The following is a 21169-nucleotide window of genomic DNA, read 5'->3' on the forward strand; positions in this document are numbered from 1 at the left end:
ATGGGCAAGTAAAAGATTGGTCAGGGTTAAACTTTTCCTTTTTGAGCTCCCAAGTTTTCTCTAGATTTGACTTAGACGGGTCAATATACCAAAAATACCCTTACCCAGAACAAATTGCAACAAATGATTTTTCAATGGTTTTTTGTACTATTTGACCTCAGGAATAACATACTAAAAATCTACCAATATCCACATCCGGGAAAGTGGTTATTTTCAAGATGGCGTCCAAGATGGCCGCCATTCACTGAAAATGGATACAACGGACTCATTATCCACCCTACACTGTAGAATCCTATTTCGGTTCACATTCTATGGTCTAGGGGTTAGAAAAATGGTTGATACAGGCTAGAGTGAATTATAAGCCCTCCAGTGTACCTGAAAATCCAAGATAGCGCCCAAAATAAGCTGCCGTTGGCTAAAAAATCCACAATTCATCTAAGTGGCTTTAATTTGGTTTTTATTCAATGATTTAACGGTGAGGTAGTACATTAGAACAAGTTACAAGGGCAGCCAGTGGTCTGGTGTGTCCAAAAATCCAAGATGGCTTCCAAAAATGAAGTTTAAAATGGCTGTTGATAATAAAAATGGACATAGTTCATTTCATATCTGCCTGGGAAATAATGATTTTGGTGTCTAGACCATGTTTTCAATGGTCAAATAAGACATGGGACAAGTTACAAGGACATTCAGTGGTCCAGTATGTTAAAAATCCAAGATGGCTTCCAAAAATGGAGTCTAAAATTACTGTTGCTACTTTAAAAAAAAACGACATAGTTTGCTCAATATCCAGAAATATGATGTTTGTATCTATACCATGGTTAAATGGGTTAAATAATACATTGGGACAAGTTACAAGGAAAGTCAGTGGTCTGGTATGTGCAAAAATCCACGATGGATTCCAAAACTTGATTCTGAAATGGCTGCTAATACTTAAAGCGGACACAGTTAATTTCATTTTGGCCTGGGAGATGTAATTTTTATGTCAAAACCACTGGTTTCAAGGGTCAAATAATTAGACCTCCCAACATTTCCGCTTTTGGCAGAAAATTTATGTTTTTTTATTGTTTTAGGATTTTCTGATAATTGTCCATTATTTTCCGCAAAATAAGAATTTTGAGCAATGTACATGTACATGCCTTTATCGAAAGAGGGCAGTAGACATATTCATTCAGCAGGTTACGGTTGTATAGCACGTATGCACGCGCACGCCATATGGCGAACACTGAACCATACCACTACGTACCATAGTGTACCATAGTGTACCATATAGTATTAAAACAATGCTAATTCCACATGGTCAGCGAGGAATTAGTCGTCGTATCTTTGACAATGAGGAGAAAATTAGAATATTTCGTATTTCATATAATAAAATACAAAAGAAATAGTGAGTGGATGACATCATAGTCTCCTCATTTGCATACCAGCCAGGATGTACATATAACTGTTTTGTGAAATTAAGCGAAACTTTAAAATGTCATAACTTTCTTATTTTACATCCGATTTTTACTGAAATTTTCAGTGTTATGCTTGTTGGATTTTTCTCTTTTTATTCAAATCAACTTTTTGTTGGGGTGGACTTGTCCTTCAAAAATATCACTGACCTCAGATTTTACGAGCGGGCTTATCGTGTTATGTAAGTGGGCTCTTACCTTCGCCTGGCGGCTCGCCGATTTATGTTAGATATTGTTCCTTCGCCAGAAGGAAGCGATAACAAAGGATTAACAGAGGAATGGAAGAAGCATAGAGCTATTATTAGCTCCATGGAAGAAGGATCTCCTTCTGTGTTTTATACATGTAGCTTCATGATGTATCCAAGTCCCCTGGTGGCTAAATTCATATCCCTGCAAAATCTCGTGAATTATGAGACTTTTTTCTCAAAGAATTTAACCATGTTCTCCTTGAGTAAAATTGAATATTTTTGTACCATAGGAAACAGTAAATGTTACTCTTTTATATTGGTTATTTCTTTTGAATAATATATTTTGATAAATAAGTGAATTTCAGGCCTGAAAAGATGCCTCAAACAGAGTTTTCTTCCTCTGTTTTCTCTTGCAAATTGTTTTGGGCACAAACATATCATCAGAAAGCTCAAACTCTACACATTCTTACAATGTCACTCTTGATATGTGTCACCTTTTAGATGGGTCAGCAGCTTGCCTTTTCTATCAAGATGCAAGACGAGATTTCAGAAATTTCAGAGTAGCATAAAATCTAGAGTTCTGATTGGCTGAATGTTTTCAAAACAACAGGCACGGTTAATTTGAAGAGATTACCACATGGTGAGTGTGACCTTGCAGAGGCCCAGTGTGGGGAACATTGGAATTTGCGTGGGTGTGTGGTCTCTATGACCAATCAGAGCGCAGTATTCTTGTTTTTGAGCTGCTAAATGTACTTGGCCTATTAAAAGCTGACTGCTGACCCATTTAAAATACCTCTTCTTAATTATAGAATTATATCATATTAAAGCTTAGATCTTCAGCTTTATCATAATCTAAAAATCATTTGGGCTCAAACAGAAATTAAGTGTAAAAACAACATCTTTAAGAGAGAGTTCACAACATTTCGTTGGCTGCTGCTCAACTTTGTCAAGTGATGGAGACTTCGGTGCAAGGGCGAAGGTTATAGCGAGTATGCGGACGTCGGAGGGATCTGGCCGAAAGGAAAGTGGGGGAGGTTGCCGTACATCGGTATGCAGACATGGGTGACGGCTCGGTGTTGGTGTTGTCGGCGGTGGTTGTTGTTGGTCGGTTGAGGGCGTTCTTCTTCTGTGGTGTTGTCTGATACAGCGCATCCATGATTCGGCAATCTCGAAGCCTACGTCTCGATTGAGTGTGTTATAGTGTAGTCGAATCTGGATGGCTTCCTTTACACGTCTGGTATGCCACCGCTGTGCAGAGTCAATGCATCTGACGCCAGACCAATCGGGTTGGTGTTGTTGTTCCCATGCATGTTCTGCTACTGCCGAAAGTACAATGTTCTGCTGCTTAACGTCTCTCTGATGTTCAGTTAGCCTCTTTTTTACTGGTCTGCCTGTCTCTCTGACTTATGATAAATTGCAGTCCTTGCATGGTATCTGGTAAACAACACCGTCTCTCCTGTGATTTGGTACTGGATCTTTGGCTCTGATGAGTTGGTTCATAAGAGTGGTGTCCGGCTTGAAGACAGCGCGGATGTTGTGTTTCTCCAATCGCCGTCGCAGCTGATGAGCTATGGAGGAGACGTAGGGCAGAACTATTGTTGAAGTGAACTGCTTCTCCTCTAAGATAATCCGCTCCTTAGGTTTGCTAGACTTCTTGAAAGCCTTGGGGTAACCATTCAGAGCTAGTGCCGACTGGAGATGGCGCTGTTCTGGTGAAAAGTCCGATGGTTGAGAGACAATTCTATTTGCCCTGTCGTAGAGGCATTTGACAGCATGTGGGTGGTGAAAGTCGTAGCGTAGATACTGCGAGTGGGTTTTCTGTAGACCGTCGTCTTGAGGGTGCCGTCTATCTGCCTGTGTACCTCAGTGTCTAGGAAGGCTAACGATCCGTTTGATTCATGTTTGGCGGTAAACCTGATGGTGGTTTCCCTTCTGTTCATGAAGTCCATGAGATCGTTTGAGCTGTGCTTGTTGACGGTGATGAAGGTGTCGTCGACATAATGTTTCCAGATCTTAGGCTTGAGTTTCAGAGGGCAGTTGTTGGCAGTATTTTCAAAAGCTTCCATATACATGTTGGCGATGACGGCTGATACTGGGCTACCCATGGCGGCGCCCTCTGTTCGTAGAACTTGCCGTCGTAAAGGAAGTAGGTAGACGAATTCTAGAAGAGGTTATTTCATCTGGTGTCAGGCTGGTCCCTGCGGCAAGCTTGGGATCTGCTGTGAGGCGATCCCGGGCGACTCTGCATGCTCCTTCGATTGGGACGTTCGTGAATAGAGACTCCACATCGAAAGAGATCATTGCATCGTCATCTTGTATCGATTGTGTGGCAAAAAAGTCTGCGAAGTCTGCGGAATTCCGGACGGTGTGTGGCGAACCCCCAGTGAGGATGTTGGCTAAAAATTTGGATAACTCATAGGCAAAAGAGCCGATGCAGGATACGATGGGGCGTAGCAGGACGGCTGGTTTGTGTATTTTTGGCAAACCATAGATCCTTGGTGGTTGTTTCCGTTTGGGTCGTTGAATTCCGTTGTTGCCTCTCTATGCATTTGCTGAAGATGTCATTGCAGACGGCGTCATGTGTCTGGAAGACAGCCTCGGAGTCTTGAGAAGAGAGTGTGGTTCGAATTTCCTTGGTGGTGGAAATGACTTCTCTTCTGGCTTCATTCTTGGTAAGACGGGTAAGAAAAATTCTTGCCCGGAGAAAACGTAGAGATGCGTTGTCTGCTGCTCTCCTTGCTCCCCTGGTGTGGACCGCAACTGGTGTGGACAACAACTTAAGTTGCATGAAAATAAATATTATGTTTCATGTGTTAAATAAAAAGTTTCCCCTATGTTACAACATCCTTTTAAAAATCCAAACACAAGATCTGGTAGAATGATTTTTCTTCTTTATAAAGATACCAAAAACATGAAATTTGGTCAATATTTAGAGCAGCAATGGCCGAATAAAAAGAGGTGTTTTGGCCCGCACCAAGCTCATTAACAATGCAAAAACCCTCTAGCTATGAATATCACTTGGATAAAAGAAGCTACTTTTTGAGGGCTTGCCGACTGACTGAAAGCTTTAACTCAAAATCATGATACTGATTTTATAATCAGAAATATTATATATCAAGTTAATTTAGTGGATTGGATGTTTTTAATTAGTCTTAAAGAGACTAATTGCATTTTGAAGAAAAAAACGTGATTTGACTATATTAGGATTATAATAATAGCTGGATTTATAAAGCACTTTTTGCCTGAGAATACAAAGCGCTGCTATTATTACCCCGGCTTTAGCTCGAGCTACCATCCCAGGCGCTCAGTGCATGCAAGGAATTACTCCTGCCGGGTACCCATTCACCTCACCTGGGTCGAGTGCAGCACAGTGTGGATAAATTTCTTGCTGAAGGAAAACACTCCATGGCTAGGATTCGAACCCACGACCCTCTGTTTCAAAGGCGAGAGTCAGAACCACTAGACCACGGCGCACCCACAAGTAGAAAAATGACCCTGGTGGAAATTTGTCACTGGTGACTTATTTCACGATACTGCCAAAATTACTTATAAGTTACAGAAATTCCATATTCTGAAATAGTAGCAAAATAGATCATTTTCATATGCAAAAAATACGTAGAAGAAATTGTACCTCGCTTAACTCAGGGGCGGATCCAGCTTTCGCAAATAGGGGGGCTGAAAAAAAATTTCACCCATGCTTTCCCTGATCGGTTGCTCAAAAGTTGATTTTTGTTTGTTTCTTTGAAGGGGTAGTCCGAACAGTCACTTCTTAGCTTTATTCTTACGATATATAAATAAATCATCTCATATAAGCCCTTATTGAATAGTGTGAGCGCGAAGCGCGAGCAAATTTTTTTGGAAATTTCATGTACATGTATTTTGTCCTGGAAATTGAGCATTTCTGAGCATTTGTGATCATGAACAAGATATGTAACTAAATAATTACTGCGAGCTTGCTTCGCGCTGAAAATTTTTGACATCCTGACCTAAAAATTTGACATTCTAAGCACTGGATATGGATCGCACTTAACAAATGATGAGAGCGCAAAGCGCGAGCTGATTTTTTTCACGCCTTCATAGCAGAGCAAGACAATAGCGGCGTCAGCAATATTGAAATCTTAACCAAGGTTAAGTTTTTGAAATGTCATTACTTAAAAAGTATATGGACCTAGTTCTTAAAACTTATACACATAAGGGTAATAGTGTATCACTGAAGATCCTGCCTGACTTTCAGGTCACATGATTAAGGTCAAAGGTCACTTAGGGTCAATGATCTTTGGCCATGTTTGGGTTATTTGAGGAATTGTCATCATAACTTTAAAAGTCTTTGGATCTAGTTCATGAAACTTGAACATTAGAGCAACCACGTATCCCTGAATATCATGTGCGAGTTTAAGGTCACATGACCAAGGTCAAAGGTCACTTAGGTTCAACGAATTTTGGCCATGTTCGGGGTATCTGAGGAATTGTCATAACTTTAAAATTTTATTGACCTAGTTCATGAAACTTGGACATGAGAGCAGCAATATATCCCTGAATACCCTGGGCATGTTTCAGGAACATGGCCAAGGTCAAAGGTCATTTAAAGGTCAATGAACTCTGGCTGTGTTGGGAGTATGTGTTGCATTGGCATCATAACTAGTTTATGGATCCAGCTCATGAAACATTGACATTAGGGTTATCAAGTATGAATGATTGTTTTGCACATGTCTTTGGTCACATGATCATGGTCAAAGATCATTTTGGGTCAAAGGACATTTTCTGATATAAAGGACTGAAAACGAGGTATTTTAAGCATTTTCAAAAAAAAAATTGTCTTACGGCCTACTTGAGAACATATGGTAATCCTCCTATGCAGAGCTACTCAGCCGTTGATGAAGTGCAGGAAACCCATGCGCAGGAGAATCCATTGATATGGGTGCGCAGGTGCGGTATTCGCGTGGTTTGCGTACATGTGAACCAACAGATTGCGATGCCAGGCGAGTAGGCCTTTTTTGGGATCGGGCCAGCAGCCTCTACCGGGCCGTAAATTAAACATGGGTATAATACCTCCTTCGTACATTTCAGCTTTTCTTTAAAATAAAAAAGGACACCTTTTTTGGGGGGGTACCTGAAAATAGGGGAGTCGGCTTGACCCCCCTTAGATCTGCGTATGTAACTGTATGTTGCACGGATGCGCCTACGCACGTTCATGACGTAAACTGATGTAATGTACCTATTTCGTGTGTAAACATTGCGCCACACGTCAGCGAAAATCCATGAACTTCCTAATGCAAGCGTAGACCCTATGGCCCGTATTCTGAACTTGAATTCAATTTAAATTAAACCCTGGTTTAACTATGGAGAGCCAATAGGGGCACAAATCCCCAACAGTACACATAAACTCATTTGACTCTGAAATTCTCCATAATTGTCTGTGAATGATATCTTAAGTATTTTTTTTCAAAAGGAAACATAAATATAAATATAAATCATAAACAAACTTTTTGAATTTTTGGCTACCCATAATTTCATTGCCGAGTTAGACCGTGGTCTAAGTTAAACCTGACTTCAGAATACGGGCCTGATATCTATGACTTCAGTGTGCATAGGGCGATTCCCTGCGCAGGTCTATTACGGCTCACATCGAAACTTAATCAATTCAAGTTTCGAAAATGATCCATATTTTTGCACCCATTCGCACCCAAAATTCATAAAATGCAAAAAAAAAATTGCAAAACGTAAAATGAGCTGTTGGATTCTCCGAATCATCGATAGCTTTGAGCTTATTTTGAGCAGATTACGCTGGACTTTGAAGTTACGTTTGGTAACAATGCCGCCGTATGCATTGTACAGGGGTACAATCACAGAGGGGGAAATTGAGTATCCCTCTGCCCTGCCATAGTCTTTAACATTAGTGATTCAACGCGATATTGGCATCAACGCATTGACAAGCGAACCAATGCACCTATACAAATTTTGTGCACATCCGCAAGAGCGCGCTATGGCCGTGCCTAGTCTTATGCCCAGTCATCAAAAAGTAGTCTGCTAGGGCCCACCCATGGTTGCATTACTGCCGCCGTGGACGGTAAAATCAAGGCATGTAGCATGTAACTCACTCTATGAGCTGATCCTTCCATAGAATTTGGAGATTCCTGGAGTCCAGATTAACCACTTCCATGCACATAGCCGAATCGATATTGCTACATCTATTATTATATCATAAAAATTATTCCATTTCACTTACCGATCCATATGAAGTCCATTTGGAGACTTATTTGAACACTCTATTCCCCTCTGTTCCTCATCTTTTCTTGCTCTTGACGTCGCGCGGCTTGTTGAACGACAACATCAATTTTTGGCCTAAAGAGGGCGCGCGATTTATATTCATATCAAAGACATGACAAGGGAAAGACTAGGCACCTTAACTATTTTACACACAAATCGACGCAAAGCATTACGCGAAGTCCGTAAAGTGACCAATCGTTTCATCGTATAGACTTCGGTAGACCGTATTGTTGACGTTCATTATAGCTTGTACTGCTGGTTTCGCTAAAAGTACGTAGATTTTTTTTAATTTTTTTTTTATTAGTCATCGTTTTAAATTATTTGCAAAAAAGTGTTATCATCGCCAATAATAATCTTGAATTATGTTTATGAAGGTATTCCATTTATTGGTGCCCATAATTAGTCAAGTAATCATAAGAATTGCGCATTCAAAGAATTTAGATACGGTTATAAAATTACCGAGGAGCTGAATCAAGGTTGTGAAATTTATTAGCGCCACCAACGGGCTTCCTTGTATTTCCGTAGAAGAGACATGCAAAGTCACTTTCCAGGCCGAGGTAAGCGAATTTGCTCTTTTTTGTACGATTTCGATTTTCAATTACAATATAAAAATTATTATTGTATTGCTACTTACCGGAAAGAGCCCCGATGAGTAGCGAGAAGGAGTTTCGGCAAATATTACTTCTGCAATGAAGCGATGTTTGCCAACTACTTAGAAATCCAGGGTCAAACGCGGTACGGTGTACGAGGTTAGTATATACTAACCTCGTACTAGTGTGAGTGGCTAGGGCCTAGCCCTAGATGCTATGGCTATGCCTACCATGGCATTGTGTTTTTTAATTTTTTTTTATCATGTTTAACTTTCTAAGTCTTGGATGAGAATTCTGATTATTGTTGGGTCAATTTTTTCATATATATCTTCAACATATTGGGGGGTGGGTGCATTTTGTTTCCAAAGCTGTAAAGGGATTTGATTAATGGGTTTGATCATATGTCGAAAGAATTAATTGAATGTTGACCTTAACTTTCATCATAATTCCATATCTTGCAGGTTGGTGGCTTAATTAAGCAGACCAATTAATGCTGTTATTAGCAGGAATGTAATGGAGGCAACATTCCGCCGGTCTTTGCTTTGCTTCGGCCTCGGTCATGAGAAAGTTTTATCCAGCGGCCATGCAACTCGTAACTTTTGAGTAATAGGCCTTGACTACAATCCCTGTTTGATACTGTGTGTGGGGGAATTAAATGGATAAGAATAAATCAAATTATTATAAGCATTGAATTTGACAGATGAATTGTTAACCTTTTCACTCTTTCTTTTTATTGTTAATTTATCTCCCACAGTTAAAACATTGAGTGGGGAATTAGATGGATGGCTGAGTAAAGCAGACCAGTGCTCTCGTGCGAGGGCTATTATTGCTCCGTAAGTTGATCAGATTTTCTTTTGTAAAAATCAGAATTTGTAAGTAATGTTCAGGGGAGTGTTCTTGTCAGTGATTTTCACTAACTAATTTGCTCTACAAGCCAATCAGATGCAAGGATTTCAGTAGCTTATGACAACTGTCAGTGAAAAATCATTGACTATTTGTTTCATGCAATGTTTCCTTGTTCGGGGGGGGGGGGGGGGGTACTTAGTATAAATGAATGATACCTATGTGCCGTGGTTAAGACCCCCATTTTCAGCCTAAATTTTCGTTCCAAAGTATCACTAATTCAGAAAGCCATAGAAATCTCTGTTTTTTCTGTAACGAAGACCCTCAAATTTGTGATTTCTCGTTCCAGTGCACATCATTATGAACTGACTCATCAGCCGGTCAGAGCAGCGAGCTCGATCAGCGCATAGCCATAGCGGCGTGCTGCTGAAGCTCCAGCACCCGTAGCAAGCATGCGCTTGCCCTACATGAATCTAGCAAGACGCATGCGCGTTCTTGTCTCACCTGCGAAGCAAAGTGAGACTTTATGCGCCACTTTTCTGACGGCTGTGGCATCAACACCAAATCTTAACCAAAGGTTAAATTTTTGAAATGACAGCATAAGTATATGTTCCTAGTTCATGAAACTTGGCCATAAGGTTAATCAAGTTTCACTTAAGGTCCTGTGCGAATTTCATGTCACATGACCAAGGTCAAAGGTCAATGAACTTTGGCCATGTTGGGGTATCTGTTGAATTACCATCATAACTTTGAAAGTTTATGGATCTGATTCATGAAACTTGGACATAAGAGTAATCATTTATCACTGAACATCCTGTGCGAGTTTCAGGTCACATGACCAAGGTCAAAGGTCAATGAACTTTGGCCATGTTGGGGATATTTGTTGAATTACCATCATAACTCTGTAAGTGTATTGGTCTAGTTCATAAAACTTGAACATAAGAGTAATCAAGTATCACTGAACATCCTGTGTGAGTTTCAGGTATCTTGACCGAGGTCAATGGACTTTGGCCATGTTGGGGGTATTTGTTGAATAACCATCATAACTCTGAAAGTGTATGGGTCTAGTTCATAAAACTTGGACATAAGGTTAATCAAGTTTCACTGAAGGTCCTGTGCGAATTTCATGTCACATGACCAAGGTCAAAGGTCAATGAACTTTGGCCATGTTGGGGTATCTGTTGAATTACCTTCATAACTTTGAAAGTTTATGGATCTGATTCATGAAACTTGGACATAAGAGTAATCATTTATCACTGAACATCCTGTGCGAGTTTCAGGTCACATGACCAAGGTCAAAGGTCAATGAACTTTGGCCATGTTGGGGATATTTGTTGAATTACCATCATAACTCTGTAAGTGTATTGGTCTAGTTCATAAAACTTGAACATAAGAGTAATCAAGTATCACTGAACATCCTGTGTGTGTTTCAGGTAACATGACCGAGGTCAATGGACTTTGGCCATGTTGGGGGTATTTGTTGAATAACCATCATAACTCTGAAAGTGTATGGGTCTAGTTCATAAAACTTGGACATAGGAGTAATCAAGTTTCGCTGAACATCTCATGCGAGTTTCAGGTCACATGACCAAAGTCAAAGGTCAGTTAAGGTCATTGAACTTTGGCCATTTTGGAGGTAATTATTAGATTGCTGTATTAACTTTCAAAGTTTATAAAATGTGGATATAGGGGTAATCAAGTCTTAGGTCGCACGATCAAGGTCAAATGTCATTTATTGTCGATGAACGTACTATTGTATCATTAAATGAATGTTTTTTTTGTGAATAATTATTATTTAGTAGTTTTCAAAGTCAGCACTGCTGCTATATTGAATCGCGCGGTGCAGGTGAGACTGCCAAATGGCGCTCTACTTGTTTTACATAGCTGCTACCAATTACGCCTACGATCTCGTGAGTTCTGGACACGCCGGTTTTTTAGGTAGTAAGTTCCGGAGCTTTGCATTTTTAGCAATTGTAGATTCAAGAGCCGTTCCGGAGACCCTTGTTTTAAAACCATATTTTAGTTCCAGAGCCCCAACTTTCGACTTTGGCGCGGCACATAGGTTTCATGTTATAATTTGAGTGCTCCCCCCACCCACTGGCTTCTTGGAAAGGGGCAGACTTTTTTGTCAGCGTTCACACTCATGTCAGTTATACCTTGGTCACATTTGCTCTACGGCGGCTGTACGGTGAGTCGAAAACAGCCGTTTTAACATTTATGTACGAGCTACATATAGGTGGTTTGTATAAAAATGAATAAAACAGCTTTTTTTTACTTGCCGTACGGCCGCCGTAGAGCAAATGTGACTGAGGTATTAGTAAAAAAAATTGTCATGAAAACTCCATCCTACATCTCAAACTTGATTTGTAGGCACAATGCAGTATGTACACTCAGGGACGTGAGAGGGTACGCTTTGGTTCTGTTCACAAGTTTTCTCACATTATACCCAGTTAATTTAAAACGTACCTCTCCGCCCTTATAAGAAATAGTTTTTTCCTTACTCAATTTAAGAGCACTCTGAAGATTAGCTTACCCAAGACCCACCTTTTTATTTCCTAATATGAATGCTTTGAACTCTTATTAGCCGCTGAAATAAAGGCCTGGTCACACCGTGCAAACTTTGTTGGAGCGTTCCTTGAATGGTAGGGAGAGGGTGCCGAATTTCGACAATGCTCGTCACCGCGCAAAAAATGGGGGGGCAAAATAAAAAACATGTGGTGCACCGCTGAAGCCGGCGTTGCTTTAGCGTTGGTTTAACGGTAGCAAACATTGGTTTAGCGGTGACACGAGCATTAAGCGCCAAACCAAAGTTCATCACTGCAATGGATCGCTGCTTCAATATTTTGTGCAGCTCAAAACTTTCGGAGTGGTAGCAGGGACCATCAGCGGTGGCCGAGCGTATACGGCATTGCCTTAACGGGGACCAACTTCTGTTAAACGGTGGTGAACGGTAACGAGCAGTGATGAATTTCTTTCACTGCTCCAGCAATTCTCCAGCAAAGTTCTGTCGGTGTGACCATGCCTTAAGTTAATTGTAAAGAGCATTCCAAATCCAGCTTTTACTCTCATGCACATAATAAATTTTGCATTTATTATTATTATTATTGTTATTATTGTTATTGTTACTATTATTATCATTATTAATTTTTATTATTGTTATTATTATAATTCTTATTGATATTATTCAATTAGCTTTGTATTATGAATATAAAATGATATTGCTCTTATATAAATATAAAGATATAAAGTTCATCAAAAAAGGAATATTTATATAATATTGGATGGCTCTGGGATATAAGAAATATTGCAAGAGTCAAGACAAATATATATCGCACAAATCATGAGCAAGTGCAATATTCTCAGGACTATCAACTTTTCCCTCATGAAAAAGAGTATTTTTCCAAACTAAACACAAAGTTTTTGTAGTGTTATTATTTTTATTAATTTATAATTTTATTATATTTTGGGATCCAAATTTCCTAAAAATCCCATCAATATGCTAGTAATTGAGAAGTGCCACTATTTAAATTGTGCACTGCAAATATACAACTAAGTACATTCCATTCCGCAGTATCTCATAAAAAAAACACTTTGTTTTCCGTTTGCAGACAGGCTCATTCAGAAGTTAGAATTCACTATCAAGTATTATCCAGTATCAACATTTTATGAATAAAAAAAATCTAGATTATAGTAGTTATATCTTTTTATATGTACTGACAAAGACTTTTTTTTTCTTTTTGGCAGACATGCTGGCTATAGCTACAGTGGAGCATGTGGTGCATATGCCTATAAACAGGTCGACCCTACTAATATGTGAGTATACAGATGCTGTTAAAAAATCTCATGAACATTTTACTGCCATTCTATCTTATTCTAAAGATATTTTTGAATGAACATGCTTTTTTAGGTAAATTTGATATTTTCTTCAGTTGCGCTCATCTTCATTTAAGGCAATCTTTCTGGGATTCAAGGTGGCACTGTTGGACGTATGTACTTGTTGCGGATGGCGCCAACTGCCCGTTGACACAAACATTTTACAGCTTTTACGCAGACGCCATGTTTTGAATACCCCAACTCAAAGGATTCTCAGTTTGCATATTCTTCGGCTGCTATTCAAAGATCTTGACAAGTTCGCTCTGCCACCCCCTGCTTTGTTGTGTCAGGACTCGGGCGACGATTAAGCCAAAAGCAGCGCAGCGTATGTGTACTGTGCATGTGCTGCGCGACTGGCCAATGTTTAAGAGCTGCATACAAATTACATTGATGATCTTTATAATGTGAGGTGAGTACAGCACGTAACAAAATGGTCCAACAGCACCCTCTTGAATCCATTGAACGATTACCTATGAGATACCATTTGTACTGAGATCAAATTTGAACTAGTGCTGTAATGTCATTTTCATTTAATGAAGCGTCATAGCTTATTGGTTTTCAATATCGCTGCGCCAAAACATGACACAAATTTCTATATGTGGGACAATCATAATTCAAGGGATCAAGACACCCACTATTAAACATTTGAACACTATAGTATAAGGCCCAAGTAAAGATGAGAGAAAAATCTTGCAACAAGCAGGAACTCTGTTTGGTAAAACCTATATTTTCTTGTTTTTGTATTTATATTTTTTTTGCCTTTCCATTGTTTTTGCCTTTCCATTGTTTTATTTACCATATTCTTTGAAGAGATTAACATGTAATAAAAGAGTCTACTCTTTGTTCAATTCAATTTTTTTTTTCATTTTCAGTCAAACATACATGTATGTATAATATAAATCAGATACAAATTAAGTGATCGACATCTTAAAGGTCAAGTCCACCCCAGAAAAATGTTGATTTGAATAAACAGAGAAAAATCAAACTAGCATAACACTGAAAATTTCAGCAAAATCAGATGTAAAATAATAAAATTGGACATTTAAAGTTTCGCTTGTTTTTCACAAAACAGTGATATGCACAACTCAGTGACATGCAAATGAGACAGTCGATGACGTCACTCATTCACTATTTCTTTTGTTTTTTATTGTTTGAATTATACAATATTTCATTTTTTACAGATTTGACACGAATGACCAACTTGACTGAACCATATAGTATTAAACAATGCTAATTCCACATGTTCTTGAAAGAGGAATTAATTGTTGTCTCACTTGACATTGAGGAGAAATCAGAATATTTCACTTTTCATATAATAAAATACAAAAGAAATAGTGAGTGGATGACATCATCAGTCTCCTCATTTGCATACCGATCAGGATGTGCATATAACTGTTTTGTGAAATAAAGCGAAACTTTAAAATGTCACAACTTTCTTGTTTTACATCCGATTTTGATGAAATTTTCAGCGTTATGCTTGTTGGATTTTTCTCTTTTTATTCAAATTAACTTTTTGTTGGGGTGGACTTGTCCTTTAAAGAAAAGTATTATGAAATAGAGCATATGGAAATCTGTTAATTTGTATTTTATATTACAAGTACTTTATATTACCATATGTTTGGATAGAAAAGAAATAAAGATAAGAATTGAGTTGAAATACTTTTCGTTCCCAGTAAGCCTCATTAAATATGACAACATTACATGTATCATCACTGTCATCGCTTGACAATTTGAAGATTGTTATTGCCATAATCAAACTTAAGGTGGTTTTGTTTTTCAGAGAGCGTGTATTTATCCTTGGCCCCTCCCATCATGTATATCTACCAGGGTGCGCCCTCTCAACATGTACCAAATACGAGACCCCTCTATATAATCTACAAGTTGATCAAACAGGTAGGTTCTTAAGTTTTTATACGCCCGACGCCCGTCCTAGACGGGACGTATTATGGGATCACGCTCAGTGTCCGTCCGTCTGTCTGTCTGTCCGTTAACTTTTCCTTGTAAATGTGATAACTTTAGTTTGACTTAACCTAGGCTCATATAATTTGGTGTGTATGATACTAGCATGGATCCCAGTAAGCCTATTGATTTTGAGGTCAAAAGGTCAAGGGTCAAGGTCACAGTGACATATTTTTATCGTACCCTTCTGCAGTCCTTGTAAACGCGATAACTTTTATTTGATTTGATTTGATTTATTTTATTTCCACATTTCAAAACAAAAACAAAGTATATACAAGTATAATAATTTTTTTTTTCAATATTACATAATAGGCAAATATTTTTTTAACATAATGAATAATGTATATAAATCATTATAAAATATCAACTGTACTGTGAAAATTTTATCTATATATACATTTTCTTTAATTACTGAACATATATATATATAGAAATATGGGAGACCTCCATCTTAAGCTTGGAAATTGAAAGTGATGGAGGCCTCGAAAGGAAAGGGGATAGAAAACCAGACTGTATAGTGCAATAAAAGAGACTTATCTTTTATTGCACAAAATAATAGGAATATATCAAAAGTGGATAGGGAAAGGAAATTTGATTGAGAGAAAATTAATAACGTTGATAAAAGTGAAAGTGCAAGTGCAGGTGTGTATGATGCTAGCATAGATCACAGCAATTGATTTTGAGGTCAGAATGTCAAAGGTGAAGTCTCCACCTTCCACTTTCATTGCTTGACCAATAACTCCATTTTCCGTGTTACAGGCTGGCGTATTATGTGCTCGCCTTAGCGACACTCTTGTTTTTATTCATATAGCACATCATTCATAATCCTTTTTGAGGGTAACACTTTGATTTGTACTAGTAATAAATTTCATGGTAGTTTCATTGTTGCAGATTTATGAATGTGCTCATGAAATGAACCTATTTTGCTTGAACACTTTCTACATGATAGAACCTATGATAATGAAGTAGGGCTGTTATTGTTAAGAAAATTCTCTGTTGATATATCACTATAAATATCTTACCCATATCGATAACTATCGACAAAAGAACATAATCAATACGCATATTTACGCATTATAGCGACAAAATAGTCGCGTTGGTCAAAATTTGTATCTGCAACGGTACCAAGAATGATTTAAAATCCGCTTTCTTTGGATGTAAACGATTGCATAACATCTTTTAACAAACATTCAGCATAAATACATCCTCACCTTTCACGTTATTAGCATTACTTTAGGGTTGGATGAAGTTTTATCAATAATTTTGGGTTTTTTGGACATCATTCTGAGCAGTCAACGTCTTTCGCCTATCCGCCATTTTGATATCATGCTGTACTTCTTCAACGTAGAGGGCAGCAACACACGGCCTTGTGTTGCCTCGGCCGTGAACTGGCAGAACTATGTATCTCCTTTTACGCGATTCCGAGATATTCGAGCTTAAAAATTCAAAATTGCTTCTTCAGCTTTCTTTGAAAAAATGGAGAATGGTGTATCAGACTTTTTTGTTTTCCTTTGTCCTGTGGAACATATATAAGGAATTGGGACCCAAAAAATATTTGATTTCCTCATTAAATCTTGTAATTTTCTTCAATTTTCAAAACTTACGAGCTTTCACCTGAGTAAATCTACGACTACACTCCTAGCTTTTGATCAGGCAAAACTATGTATATCCTGCGCATTTCAAAGTGCATCTGGCAAAACTATGTATGTCCTCCGCATTGCAAAGTTTTATCGGGCAAAACTATGTATAATGGCTCGTATTACCAGGGAGCCCCTGGTATTAACAAACACTTATGAGTTCAATATCAAACAAAACATTCTAATAAAATGCATAAAACTTTCACCAAAAATACACAAATACCTACAAAATATAAACATGTAGAAAATTTGCCGAATTCGTTTGTCTTTTTTTACAATATCAGCTTCCAATCGCACCCCACTTCGCATGTGAAATATTTTGGTCACTTGAAAATGTTATTGGTTACCGCATGTATGTTTTCGGTGGGAAAACTTGAGACTGAAACAACAAAATCAGTCTATCAGTAGTAGATCTACCATGTTATAGATCTTACAGTAAAATTATAGCTAAGTTGGATCGCTATCATGTCATTTATTATGAAGACTTTGTGTAAAGTTGAGTTAACTTGTACGTGTATTTGTTTCAGATTGCTAATTCTAAAAGTTAATTTTGACGCCAACTAATTTTTTGCAGAAGTTTCCCTTTGGAAGGTATGGTACAATGGCGACTAATTCTACTTACAGTGTAGATCTAGAGTCTAGATTTAATTTGATGCATAGATCTATAAAAATATAGTTTATAAACCTTAATACTCTAGGCCTACCTTAAAGTTTAGAGATGATGATCGGTGTTAGACCTCTAACAAGTAACGCATGATCTAAATTAGATCTAGTCTTTGATAAAATCTCATGTTCATCATCTGAACAATAAAGTATACTAGAGACAGTCTAGCTTACCTTGTTTCAGTTGGGAAATTTTGATTTTCTCTAAAGCTAAATTCAAATCCATTTCCCTCTCCAGGCTCTCGAATTTGAAGCCATGGCACCACTGTGACTGTGAGAAGTTTAAATGGCGGTTCCTTATTGCGCTAAGCAACATGCAGTAAACTAGCTAGCTGCACTTGATGCGGTTCTCTCGACCGTTACTGACAATACAGAAATGTGGGAGATACATAATTTTGCCTGATTAATTAACTTCTACTTTCGAAGCTATTGTTCTAATAAAACTATGTAAGCAGACATACGTACATGTAGGTTTGCCTTTTCATTATCGTCAAAAATGGAAAAACTACTTTTGTGAGTCGACTTACGTAGTTCTGCCTTTTAAATTTTCAGATTTTTTAGACAATTTTATAAAAACTGGTTTTCGAATCTAAAAAAATGGTTAGAGTTAGAACTTGAAATATTGCCAGATGAAAGAGCATATTCAAAACTCTAAGAAACAGAAAAGCACCAAAAAATGACTTTCACGGTTTTGCCTGATCACGGCTGTGTTGGTACTTTGCTAAAATTGAGCTTGTGCTTGTGAATGTTTTCGATATACGATCGAATGGAGTGGAGTGCAGTCACCATGTTTGGATAGCGAAGTGAGATCGTGTTTCGTGGCTAGTAAATATTCGTATTTTGTTGATATTTTGGAGTAATTTCTGATGCTGTTCTGTGCATTTTGCGGAAAAATACGTTATCCGTGTTTTTCCGTCTGAAAAGCCACTTTCAAAAGGCTGTTTCCGTGAAATCGCGGAAAATCACTGTCATGTCCCTACATAATAGCGGGTATTATCGACGAGAGAAAGGTTATCAATAACTGCCCTATAATGAAGATATTGTTGAACAGTTGTATCTTGAATTGGAAATTCATTTCCTCTTATTTGACATCTTCATGATATGAGTACTGGTATGAATTTATTGGATAAGTTGTTCAATTTTCGTTATTGTATTTGCAGTGAACCGAGAACTGATGAAGACCAAAATGTTTGAGACCATGTCAGTACAAGTAGATGAAGATGAACACAGTATAGAGATGCATCTACCATACATAGCAAAGGTCATGGAGAGGTAACACTTTACTTTTAATCCCAGGATGCTGTAGGCATGTGTACCTACTCAATGAGTATATACCCTCTTTTGTCTCGCCTGCATAGCAGAGCGAGACTATAGGTGCCACTTTTCGGACGGAGGCGATGGCGGCGGCAGCGTCTTCAACATTGAAATCTTAACCAAGGTTAAGTTTTTGAAATGTCATCATAACTTAAAAAAATTATATGGACCTAGTTCATGAAGCTTGGACATAAGGGTAATCAAGTATTACTGAACATCCTGCTTGAGTTTCAGGTGACATGACCAAGGTCAAAGGTCATTTAGCATCAATGAACTTAGACCATGTTGGGGGAATGAATATCGAAATCTTAACCAAGTTTAAGTTTTTGAAATGTTGTCATAACTTGGAAATTATATGGACCTAGTTCATAAAACGTAGGAATAAGGGTCATAGTGTATCACTGAAGAAACTACCTGAGTTTCAGGTCACATGATTAAGGTCAAAGGTCACTTAGGGTCAATGAACTTAGGCCATGATGGGGGGTATTTGAGAAAATGTCATCATAACTTTAAAAGTTTATTGATCTAGTTCATGAAACTTAGACTTAAAAGCAACCATGTATCCCTGAATATCATGTGCGAGTTTCAGGTCACATGGCCAAGGTTAAAGGTCATTTAGGGTCAACAAACTTTGGTAATGTTGGGGGTATTTGTGGAATTGTCATCATAAATTTAAGAGTTCATGGATCTCGTTAATGAAACTTGGACATAAGAGCAGCAATGTATCCCTGAATACCCTGTGCGTGTTTCAGGAACATGTTCAAGATCAAAGGTCATTTATAGGTCAATGAACTCTGGCTGTGTTGGGAGTATGTGTTGAATTGGCATCATAACTTAGAAAGTTTGATGTAGCTCATGAAACATCGATATAAGGGTAATCAAGTATGAATGATTGTTTTGCACGTCTTAGGTCACATGATCATGGTCAAAGGGCATTTTGTGTCAATGGACATATTTTATTATCATAATAGTGTTTTCTTCTGTGAATAATTATTCATTATCTGTTATCAAAGGCAGCACTGCTGCTGTATCGAATTGCGTAATACAGGCGAGAGTGCCAGAGGCGTCCACTGTTTTTGGTGGTAGTGTGCTACCCAAGAATCTAACATTCAACTTTAATATGATGTGATGGTGCGCTTAATCCGCCAGGTTAGGCAGCAGGTCACTGCCTGCTCACTATCATGCCGTTCCATGTTGTAGACTGATAATTAAATAAAAAGTCTCTTCATCAATGGACGAACATGAACTTATTCTTCTTATTGATGAGAACTATGGTCATATCCAGACAATCAAATAATACTCAAACCTGGCCGTTTTACTAATCTAACCCATAAGGCAACATTTTGAACAGTCAGTGTTGTCTTGTTATTCATGCTCAATTCAGTGACGACACTACTCAATGTATTCATAAAGAATGTTACATGTATATAACTTCTCTCTCTCTCTTTCTCTCTGCAGGAGAAGGGGTAATTTCACCATAGTGCCAGTGCTTGTTGGCGCTTTAGATGGTAAAAAGGAACAGGAATATGGTCATTTTTTTAGTTCTTACCTTGCTGATCCTAGCAATCTTTTCGTAGTTTCTTCAGATTTTTGCCATTGGGGTGAGTTTTTATTCAATTTCAATTCAATTCATTTCATTTTGCTTATATGTAAGAAAAGTTCCTCAGGAAATTATTTGCGGACTTGACGGTGTGTAATTACGTAACTTGTCTTTATTTAACCCTAAATCTCCCGGGGTATTTTGATTCTTGTCATTCCGGGGGGGGGGGGGGGGGGGGCATTATGCCCCCCCCCCCTAAGATCTCAGCCGTGGATTGCGCGATCACAACAAAAATTTGCATGATGGTAGAAAATGACGTGATCTACACAATTGCATTGGTAAATTTCACTGAATTCATATATTTTTATTTTATATGAATTAATTATGCTAATTTATTTGTGAAATCATACTTTTTTCTCTGATTCACTAAATAAAGCTCCTAGAATGCTATTTTTTGGTGAAAATATTCTCTATAGCATTCCTAACAATTGTGAATGGAAAAAATTCTGGTACCAAGACCGATTTCTTATGTATTTTTTTTTTTTTAATTTCAGATTTTTGTATCGTTTTTACCCAATCAAACTAGTGCCACACAAGCCCTGTGTAATCTTGAAAGATGCATAATGGACATTGACACTTGGTTGAAGAAAAAACTCGTTACTTTTGAACCATAGTAAATGTGAGTTTTTAGTTTTTGGCTCAAAGTTTCAACTTGACAAATTCAACATAGATTCCATTTCTATCTCAGGTAATGATATCCCCTTGTCAAAATCATGTCGCAATCTTAGAGATATTTTTGATTCTCACATGTCCATGTCTAACCAGATTACAAACATTTGCAGAT

General features: G+C 38.0%; 2 protein-coding genes across 2 annotated transcripts; one reads left to right on the plus strand and one right to left on the minus strand.

Annotated features, from left to right (window-relative positions):
* Nucleotides 1–3321: 3321 nt before the first annotated feature.
* Nucleotides 3322–3744, minus strand: LOC135154672 (uncharacterized). Its single transcript, XM_064101535.1, has one exon. The coding sequence runs from the start codon at nt 3742–3744 to the stop codon at nt 3322–3324; it is 423 nt and encodes a 140-aa protein (XP_063957605.1).
* A 473-nt stretch (nt 3745–4217) lies between these two features.
* LOC129264081 (protein MEMO1-like) lies at nt 4218–20472 on the plus strand. The gene is made up of 6 exons (XM_064101536.1): nt 4218–4320; nt 9251–9329; nt 13084–13152; nt 14993–15105; nt 18632–18743; nt 20244–20472. Exons 1-6 carry the CDS (start codon nt 4218–4220, stop codon nt 20470–20472), a joined length of 705 nt encoding a protein of 234 aa, XP_063957606.1.
* The last annotated feature ends 697 nt before the right edge of the window (nt 20473–21169 follow it).

This window comes from Lytechinus pictus, chromosome 7 (assembly GCF_037042905.1).
Source record: "Lytechinus pictus isolate F3 Inbred chromosome 7, Lp3.0, whole genome shotgun sequence".
Taxonomy (NCBI): domain Eukaryota; kingdom Metazoa; phylum Echinodermata; class Echinoidea; order Temnopleuroida; family Toxopneustidae; genus Lytechinus; species Lytechinus pictus.